General features: G+C 40.7%; 1 protein-coding gene across 1 annotated transcript in view; it reads right to left on the bottom strand.

The window, feature by feature from the left end:
- Positions 1-1,484: 1,484 nt before the first annotated feature.
- The window catches only part of LOC110092245 (receptor-like kinase TMK4), a 27,120-nt gene continuing 17,916 nt past the window's right edge, over positions 1,485-10,688 (bottom strand). The window contains exon 2 of the mRNA XM_020816709.2: positions 1,485-2,854. Within this exon, the coding sequence (XP_020672368.1) occupies positions 2,388-2,854 (467 nt within the window). The 3' untranslated portion in view covers positions 1,485-2,387. The remainder of the gene's footprint in view (positions 2,855-10,688) is intronic.

Genomic DNA, 10,688 nt, shown 5'->3' with positions numbered 1-10,688 from the left:
AGGGGCACTCATTTATGATCTTGTTGGCATTTTTTGCTTTAGAGAAAATTCTAGAAGAATTTTTTTTTTATGGTGTATTTAATTATAATTTCAGATAAATATTATTATGTCGGTATGAGAATTTATTTTTTAGCAAAAAATATCGGATATCATCCAGAGACGAATCAGGATGCGCCACGTTATTTTTTTGCTGTGTACCGAGTGACGCGGTGCATCCTAATTTGCCGCTGGACCGTTCAGGCTTGTTTGAACCAGTCATTCAAAGCGAGAGCCTCTCCACATTGTGGACCCATTAAGAAATTATTTTTGTTTGTTCTCAAATCACCAGATTTGTCGGTCTTGTCAATGAGGTCCCAACAAACCCTAACTTCATCGGCTATGTTCGTTCTAGCCGCCTACGAACACCGATTGCGAAATCTTATGCCATGGCCACAATTCAAGCTCCAATGAGTTTCATTGACCTAGGTTTAAATTACATTAGAATTAAGATTTGATTAAAAAAAAGGTTAAAATTGAAGAAATAGAAGTTTATTAATGTGGAGTGTGAGTTGTTCTACCAACCAAGGCATCCAGGGTGGCCATTAAGAGGCTCTTAGCTATCACTATTTTGTCTTCTTTAGATGGTGTAAGGGAATGTAATTACAGTGTGAATGTGTGTGGAGCGGTGGAGGTGGGGGCTCATTATGAAAGGGATTGCTATTTATATGTATATGAGATGATCTGGCATTTAAGATGCTAGTGGTACTTCCCTTCTTGGAAGGCCAAGTATTTATTTTTGAGGAATCTAAAATCCATTCTTAATTTATTTTGATGCATTCGAGTGCCCTCACGCGAGCTTCTATCTCTATCTCTTCTTCTATGTATGTCGTTGATCCTGTCGATCTCTGCACCGAGCGAGTCTCCCTCAAAATCTCCTCTGCTCATTCGTGTGTCATTGGTGATGTGGGTACCTTCTTATGATTCGTCTCAAAAGTTCCTCCTCTCTTTTACATGTTGTTGGTATCATCAATGCCTCCTCATGCAAGCTCACATCACGATTCTTCCTAAGCAACGTATGAAGGGAGCTCCATAACAAACATACCTTAGATTTTATATATATATATATAGTTCCAACCACACATAACTTTAATATTTCATTTCTTACACTCATATTTGATCTATGGGTAATATATATAAAATATTAAAATTTTGGATGTTAGTATGTAAATAACATTATATAAAGTGGTATGTATGTGAAACCCCTTAAGTAAATGAAAGTTACACTCTTGAACATCGAGGCACATTTTGGTGTAATGAACGAAACTTCCATTAAAAACTCTGTAGTTAAGCGTGCTCATCCCATAGCAATTCTGGGATGGATGACCTACTGAGAAGTTACACCAACATGGCAAAATTGTAAGGCTCTTAGGCCAAAGCGGACAATATCTCGATAGTTAAGAGTTTAAGTTGTTACAATATATGTAAATCACCTAAACTTTAATATTTCATTCATTGCGCCCATATTTGTTATGTAAGCCATGAAAGAAAGGAACATACCTCACGGTGCAGGCCCAGCTGAATCCCACTGCAACACAATTACATCACTATCTTCTCACAGCACCATCTCGATGAGCAATTAGGTCAGCTCAGTGGCCTTCTCAATTTTCTGGTCAGATTGTTTTGTCTTCTGCTCATGGACTGTGGGCTGTAGCTTCCTCAGTCATGGCTTCCCAAGCAATGAACACTTCTGCCACCATTTTTGTCTGGGTTTCCTCTTCGAATTGGACCCTCTAAGGTTTAGCTTTTTCCTGCACCCTCGCTGCAACATTCTCTTCTTGTTTAGTAGCTTCCTCCATTGTCACATTAAGATTGAGAGCTTAAATACAGTTATCACTTCACAAAAGCTTGAAAGGTGAAATCAATTGTATTCTAAGAGGAGAGACAAAAAGAACAGATAATGTAATGTTCTTGTTGCTTTCATTCTTCCCAAATCAGGTTCTGAATTTACAGACAGCAATACATGTAAGACAACTAAATGAATGGTAAGAACTCTCATATTGATTTCCCCACTGAGAAAATTTAAAAGAAAACAGAAAATAGAACAACAGAACTTTCTTTAACCACTCAAAGAAAGAATCCAGTTCCTTCAGTTCTTACTGAAGTAGAAGCCGAGCCATTCTACAAGTGGTCTGCTCTAACTAAGACTTCGTTTGGGACGGCTTTTTTATTTCTTTTTGAAGCAGCTTTCTAGTAAAGAAAATTTATTTTTTTATTATAAAGCTGCTTTTAGAAGCAATAAGAAGTCGTCCCAAACGAAGCCTAAAATGCTTAATATGCAACAAGCACTTCTCCCACAAGCTTTACAATGGGAGAACAAATCATAGTTCAGGTAGTTATTCCCAGTAAATCTAATGGAAAGTACTTGTGCTTGCCTGGTAACTGCTGAATGAATCGACATAGGAAGAATCATCACTCACTTGCCATTTATGAACCATACTGGTAAGGCTTATGCTCAACTTGCCATCTCCACCATGATCCCCGTAATTGTTAGGAGACCACTGGTCTGCAATGGGAGATAACATGGTGACCACATTGCTCATCTCAGGCCTGTAGTTGGGGTCGCGGGTGGTACAGTGATATGCAATCTCTGCAACATCGGCAATGCTTCTGCAAGATTCGTCGTTGGGAAAGATGGAAGAATCGACAAATTTGTCTAAGCTAGATACATCCCTGGGATGGATCCTGCGAAAGGTAGCAACCAAATTGGCGTCTTCGTCGGGGACAGTGTCATCAAGCACCTTTCTACTTGTCATGAGCTCCAAGAGTATCACACCAAATGCATAAACATCAATTTTTCTTGTGATCTTTCCGGTTACTGTAGGAGAAACAGTTTTATCAATATAGATATGAGAATTAGCCAACAAAGAAGCATAGTAACTTGTAGAGAGGCCTGAATAGCTCCAATTTTGGAACAGAGTTACATAGGCAATGGAATGGGGAGCAAACAGAATACTCATGAGTTTCCTGTAAGATAATAATCTTCTTTTGTCTTGTTCTTTTGTTTGTCAATGGATCACCGGAAACAAAATCTTTGGTGAATTGTGGGTAGGTGAACATTTCTTTGTGAGAATCATATGTATGCAGTAAGGTTTTATGGAGAAATTTATCTTGAAAAAACAAAAAAAAATCTTAGATTATGATATATATGGGGACGGAGGTATCTACCCGCTATCACTCTAAAAGGAGCGTTTGGCGGTGTAAGTAATCGCTCGGCAGAACTTAGCAAGGCCACCCACCGGCATCGGGCCCACACTTGCTTTACCCCACTAAAGAGGCGAGGCCATAATAGTGGGGATTCGAACACCGGATGTGGGGTACCCAACCGTGCTCGCCCACCTCGGTGGGTAGATTATGATAAATATACATTGATCTTTATTGCAATCATTACTACTTGTGAGAATCATATGAATGCCGTAAAGTTTCATGGGTCAGTCACTATTACTTGTGTTGAATTTGAAACTTCCAAACCTTTTATTGTGTTATACATGTTTCCTTCCTAGGCAGCATTTTTCAAGATTTACATTGATCTTGATTGCAGTTATTCATTATTTCATTCTTTTTAAGAAATGGTTCCATAAATTTGGGAGCATAGAGGAGGGTCAAATTCTTCATGGTTCTTTGTTTTTAAATTTTGGCCAAGTCAATATATAAAAAGTGGAATTTTATCTTGGTGTCTTCATAATAATTTAAATCATCATTGATTGCTCCAAACTTGATGAAGATGAAAATAAAAAACTCTTTTGTTCTCCTTGGATGACAAAAATGAAGATAATTTTTTCCTTATTTGTATAATTAATACGGAAACTTAATTTCTTTTCATATTTTGTCAATAGTAATAATGAAAACAAACTTCTTTATGTTGATGATGATGATACCTGCAATAGAAAATTTTTTATCTAGGTGGGGTAAGTGTCAGACATCTGGGTGGGTAAGTGTTAGACTATCCTCCCGTCCTAGAAATGAGTGCAATCTTCTCTTATTTTTTAGCAAGCAACGCACAATGAAAAACAACCGCAAGGGCTTGAGGATTATACAACTTTACTTCATTTTGTTAGGAAATACTTGAATATCTCAAGTAAATTCTAACAATAGAGACAAAAAACAAAGAACGATCCACAAATCCAAGCGAAAAACAAGCAAAATAGTAGTTTTTATTGCAATAATCAAACTAATGGAAGAAAATAGCAAGATACAATTGATCCTCAATTCGAGAGGAGAATCTATCTCTCCCAACCCCTAGACACCGCTAGAGCCCAAGTCACCAAACTCCAAGAACGAAATCAGCCACAATAATTTGCATACCCCTAACTTTAATCCTCTCTTCCTATTTAAAGCAAACAATTAAAGAACAAATACCTAAACAGCCCTCCCATAATTCCCTCCTATTTCCTTAATTATTTCCCTCCCAAATCAGCCCTCAAATCATCCCATAAATCTGCCCTCTTCAATTACGAAATATTTCCTAATTAATCCCTCCTCCCGAAATTAGCTCCCTCTTCAATTAGGAAACATTTCATAATTAATTCCTTTTGATTAAGAACCTTCCTAAACAACTCCCTAATGATTAGGAAATTTCCTAATTTCCTTCCAATCAAATTTGGCCGGTCTATCAGTACACCCCTCCCAAAGTGTCATCTTGTCCTCAAGGTGGAACAAAGAAAACTACTGCTGAAACAATTGACTAATAACATTGGACTAAAAAAGTCTCCTAACTCACGGCTCATTCTCCTTCCCTTGTCTTCTTCCCGCCCTTCCTCAATGTTGAATGGCGGATCCGGAGCTTGAATGGGGATTAGTATTCCACGCCGACGGGAGCATTAATATCCTACGATCTCCGTGTTTTGACGTAGGATTTGAAGACGACGCCACAATTGAAGAGTACTTGGAGCGAGTCGTCTCGATTCTCGTAAGCATCATCGACCGACAGTTTCGTGACTACACTTGGACGATCATCGGACGCCATCCACTACCACCTCCCCCGGTGACTACCTCTCCGGTAACGAAGTCTTTCGTCTCCTTTTCCGTAGTGGTGCTCTCCATCTTCGTGTGGTTCTTTCTTCTCCGCTAAAGCCTAAGAGTGAACAAGTGAGAGGGTGCTCAAGGTGAACTTTTTCATTATTAATTGTGGGATTTTGTTATGAGCATTTAAGTAATTCTTTTATCTTGAAATATTATGAATTGTTTGGTGATCTCGACGCAAATCTTCGGCTAAACAAGTTGATTACTTAGAATAAATTTAATCCTCTATTTTATTAGTAATAAATTTGTATTGGCAAGTTTTAACAAATTCTTGTTTTAATTTCCGCACACAATTCCTACTTTGATTCACATCATTTGGTATCAGAGCATGGCTAGCATGCTTTGATCATGCTAGATGCATCCTAGGAGTCTCCTTTAGCTTGTCATCAGTCGTTTGCATGCATAACATCATCTAAGTAATGTTTTTCTGCTGTTTTCTTTTGCTGTCCTGAAATTCCTGCAGTAAAATTTTCATGTTACATGATCATATTTAAGTGTTTAAGTGCTGTCATCATTACATTCACTTCCCTAATCAACTAGGCTACTTAGACATAGAAAACTATTTGCTGTCCACTAATTTCCTGCACCTGTTTTAGCCTTTTCTCGAGAGTTTTAGGTAATAGTTCCTAGCTGTCCCCATCCCGGAGTCCAACCATTTTGCCTAGGAAGCTTCCCCCTTCTTTAGTGCTTGCTGCCCTTTACTTTCCAACTGCTGTAGGTGCCTTTCTAGTGATCAAACTGGTGTGATTAGCTGCTGCCCTTATCTTAGAAAGCCTCCCTAGTGATCCTTAGCACCCAACCATGGATCCTACACATATGCAAGCGACCTTAGACATGATTGTAGGCCAGTTGAGCACAATGACACAACAAATTAGGGACACCCAAATGAGTGTAGCTGAACTTAAGCGTCACACGGGAGAAAGACTAGATAACATTGAAAGGGCAGGACATCCTACCATCTATACTCCTTCTAGGCCCCAATCTCCTTAAGGAGAAGATTACCGAACTGAGTACGGACCCCCTAGAGACTATTATCGACCAAATCACCGACCCCCTCAGGATCAGGTAGGACGTGAGGCACCTTGGAGGGACAACGAACCCAACTCCTTAAGAGTATTAAGGTAGAAGCCCCGTCGTTTGATGGCACGTTAGAACCCCAAGTCTTTCTTGATTGGATTAAAGGGATGGACAGTTACTTCAAGTGGTATAACATATCGGAGGAAAAGAAAGTTAGATTTGCTGAGATGAAGTTGACCGGTAGAGCCAACCAATACTGGACTAACGTAGAACACATGAGGGAAACTAGAGGAGAATATCCCATAGCTGACTAGGGAGCGATGAAGCAAGAACTGAAAAGAAAATAAATCCCTCCCTCATACTACCCTAGGCTCTTAGATCGTTGGAATCGGTTAACTCAAGGAAGTAAAACTATTAAGGAATATATTTCGACCTTTGATGATTTCTTGATTCGTTGTAACGGGGAAGAGACCACCACTCCTACGCAACTTCTGTTAATGTTTCGAGCTGGATTGAGAGAAGACCTTAGAAACGAACTGTTTGCCAGAGGAGTGAATACCTTCGAAGCTGCCTGTAGCCTTGTCCTAGACTTAGAAGAATCTAGGAACCAATGCTCTAGGAATCAAGAGTCGCGACCCAACCCGTTCAAGTCATCCTCTCAACAACCTTACAACAAACCCACTAGACCTTCGAGCAGTCGACCTTCACCTGGCCAAGCCCAACCTATAACGGACTATAAAGGGAAAACACCTGAACGGGAAACAACTAAAACCACTGTCGGCACTAAGTGTTTTAGATGCCATGGGTACGGACATATTGCCTCTCAATGCTCCAGCCCGTTTAAGGTCACTATAATTGAAGAAGTGACGGAAGAAGAGGATGAGCCTGAAGCGGAATTAGTTCACCATATTGACGACGATGAGGATTTCTTTAACGAGGAGGATACTGCTGTGATCCACTGCCTCCAAAAGATGAATCACTTGGATCTTCAAGTATTTCGATGTGCCTTCTCACAACCTAAACCTAGCGACGACTGGCGAAGGACCTCGATCTTTTACACTTTCACTAAGATTGGAGACAAGAATTGCAAGGTCATAATTGACAGTGGGAGTTGTATTAACGCGGTCTCGTCTGCTATGATCTCAAAACTTCAGTTAAGAACCACACCACACCCGAACCCCTACAAAGTCGCCTGGATCAACTCAACCACCTTGGAGGTGAAAGATAGGAGTCTCGTTCCTATTGAGTTCATTGGGTACAAAGAGAAAATCTGGTGCGATGTTTTGACAATGGATGTGGGTCAAATCATCATTGGCCGCCCTTGGTTGTTCGACAACGACGTACACATCTACGGCCGATCTAACACCTGTGTGTTTGAACACGAGGACAAGAAAATTAAACTCCTACCTACTCAACCTAAGTCCACCAAAGATGAAGTTAAACCCAACTCCCTGAAACCCAACCCGAGCGTGAACTTATTAACTGCCAAAGACTTAGGTACAGAAATAGAGTCGGGAGCCCCTCTGTACGCACTAATAGCCCGAGAAGTCCGTGTCGATCAAGAAGAACCCATCCCCGATGAAGTGAAACCGCTCTTAGAAACCTTTTCTGATATTTTCCCTGAAGATCTGCCCCACCAACTGTCACCTCTAAGAGACATTCAACATGCTATAGACCTTGTGCCTGGAGCTTCTTTACCAAACTTGCCCCATTACCGAATGAACCCTGTTGAGCATGAGGAGCTCAAGAAACAAGTGGACGAGTTATTACAACGAGGGTTCATTAAGGAAAGTCTTAGCCCGTGTGCGGTTCTTGTCCTTCTTACTCCTAAGAAGGATGGGTTGTGGAGAATGTGCGTTGATAGCCATGCTATCAACAAAATCACTGTCAAGTATCGCTTCCCAATCCCTCGGTTAGATGACATGTTGGACATGATGACCGGAGCCACCCTCTTTTCTAAGATTGATCTTAAGAGTGGCTATCACCAAATTAGAATCCGCCCCGGGGATGAATGGAAAACGGCGTTCAAAACTAAAGATGGGTTATACGAGTGGACTGTAATGCCTTTTGGATTAAGCAACGCCCCGAATACTTTTATGAGAGTAATGACTCAGATCCTTAGACCTTTCCTTGGAAAGTTTGTTGTAGTATACTACTATACTTTGATGATATCCTAATCTACAGTCAATCGGTGGAACAACATTTGAATCATCTGAGACAAGTTTGTGAGGTTTTGAAACAATAGCAGATGTATGCCAATCCTAAGAAGTGCACTTTCCTCACAAATCAAGTAACCTTCCTTGGATTTATCATCTCTTCCCGAGGCATATCTGCTGATCCCGAAAAGGTGCGAGCTATAAATGAGTGGCCAGAACCCAAAAATATTAGAGATGTTAGAAGTTTTCATGGATTAGCCACATTTTATAGGAGGTTTATTCGAAATTTTAGCACCATTGTAGCACCAATAACTAACTGCCTTAAGAAAGGAGAGTTTCTTTGGACTATAGCTGCAACTATGGCTTTTGAGGAGATTAAGAAGCGAATGATGGAAGCCCCTGTGATGAGCTTACCGGATTTTTCCAAAGTTTTTGAGGTGACTTGTGATGCGTCTGGAATTGGTATAGGTGGAGTCCTTTCACAAGAGGGACGCCCAGTAGCTTACTTTAGCGAGAAATTGAATGACATTAGACAACGGTACTCCACCTATGCCAAGGAATTTTATACCATCATTCAATCCCTCAGGTATTGGCGACACTACCTTCTACCTCAAGAATTTGTTATCTTCTCGGATCATGAGGCCTTACGATACATCAATTCCCAAAAGAAACTAAACGCTCGGCACGGCCGTTGGGTTGAATTCCTGCAAGAGTACACGTATACCATTAGACATAAAGCAGGATCTGAAAATAAGGCTGCTGATGCCTTAAGCCGTCGAATGATGATTACTAGGGAGATGACTACTGAAGTAATAGGTTTCGAACGACTCAAAGAAGACTACCCAGAATGCCCCGATTTTAGAGAAACCTATTATGCGCTTACCACTGGTGATGAACGAATTATTGGAGATTTTGTGTTGGAAGATGGATATTTATTTAAATCACAAAAACTCTGTATTCCCAAAACGTCACTACGAGAATTCCTTGTTTGGGAATTACATGCAGGAGGGTTAGCAGGTCATTTTGGACAAGCCAAGACCATAGCTGCTTTAGAAAACCGATTCTTTTGGCCTAGTTTAAAGTGTGACGTTAGTAGACTTCTTAAGAGATGCCACACCTGCCAACTTGCTAAGCAACGCAAACAGAATACGGGGCTCTACACCCCTCTATGCGTACCCAATTGTCCATGGCAGGATGTGAGTATGGATTTTGTTCTTGGTTTACAAAAGACTTTAAGAAAACATGATTCGATTTATGTAGTTGTTGATCGTTTTTCTAAGATGGCCCATTTCCTCCCTTGCACTAAAACTTTTGACCCTCCCGTATTGCTAAACTCTATTTTGATGAGGTTGTTAGGCTACATGGATTACCCAACACCATCGTTTCCGATAGGGATGTCAAGTTTACTAGCTACTTTTGGAAAACCTTATGGCACCAAATGTGCACTAGACTCCAATTTTCCACAGCCTTCCACCCCCAAACCGATGGGCAAACCGAAGTGGTCAATAGAAGTTTAGGAAATCTTTTAAGGACTTTGGTAGGCGAGAACATACGAGATTGGGATTCCAAGCTTCCTATTGCTGAATTTTTTTACAACAACTCCGTCAATAGAACCACTGGTCTGAGTCCTACTGAAATCGTGTACGGATACCTACCCCGACAACCCATAGACTTGCTTCCCATGAGTCCAAGGTTTAGAGTGTCAGAGTCAGCATCTGCATTTGCATCCCACTTATAGGAATTGCATAAAGAAATTAAAATGAAAATTGAGCAAAGCAACGCCAGTTACAAATTAATTGCTAATAAAAAAAAAGGTTTAAAGCATTCGAAGTCGGAGACTCTGTGATGGTGCGAATCCGTTCAGAGCGTTTTCCTCCCGGTCCGCGAAGAAATTGCATGCGAGAAGCACCGGACCTTTCAAAATCATTTCCAAGATAAACAGTAACGCTTATGTGCTGGACCTCCCTGAAGGTTTTAACATCAATCCCACTTTTAATATAGAAGATTTAGTAGCCTTCGAGGGACCAAAGTTTAACCCCCACAATCCACTTACAGATGAGCCTTGTGTGAACCCACCTGGTGAGATCCCTAACCTATCTCCACTTTCCAAATTGCCCCATTTACCTAATGCGGAGAAAATAGAAACCATACTGGATGATGAGATCATTTCCACGAAGGAAGGAGGACGACGAAGGTACCTAATGCACTGGAAAGGGACACCACCGACAGAGGGCACTTGGATGGATCGAGATGAGCTACAGATCCTAGACCCAGATTTTTTAGAGTTGTACGAGAGTTCTAGAGTTACTCACTCGACGGGGTCGAGTTTTCTCCCACATGGGGAGAATGATGAGGTCATCGACAAACATTTTAGGCAGGTTTACCGGCGAAGGAATCGTAGATCGACGGCTACGATTGGGAGTTTATATTTTTGATGTTGTCATGTCATTTTTATGT

The sequence above is a fragment of the Dendrobium catenatum genome, unplaced genomic scaffold (assembly GCF_001605985.2).
Source record: "Dendrobium catenatum unplaced genomic scaffold, ASM160598v2 fragScaff_scaffold_716, whole genome shotgun sequence".
NCBI lineage: Eukaryota > Viridiplantae > Streptophyta > Magnoliopsida > Asparagales > Orchidaceae > Dendrobium > Dendrobium catenatum.
This window is presented reverse-complemented; position numbering and strand designations above follow the sequence as displayed.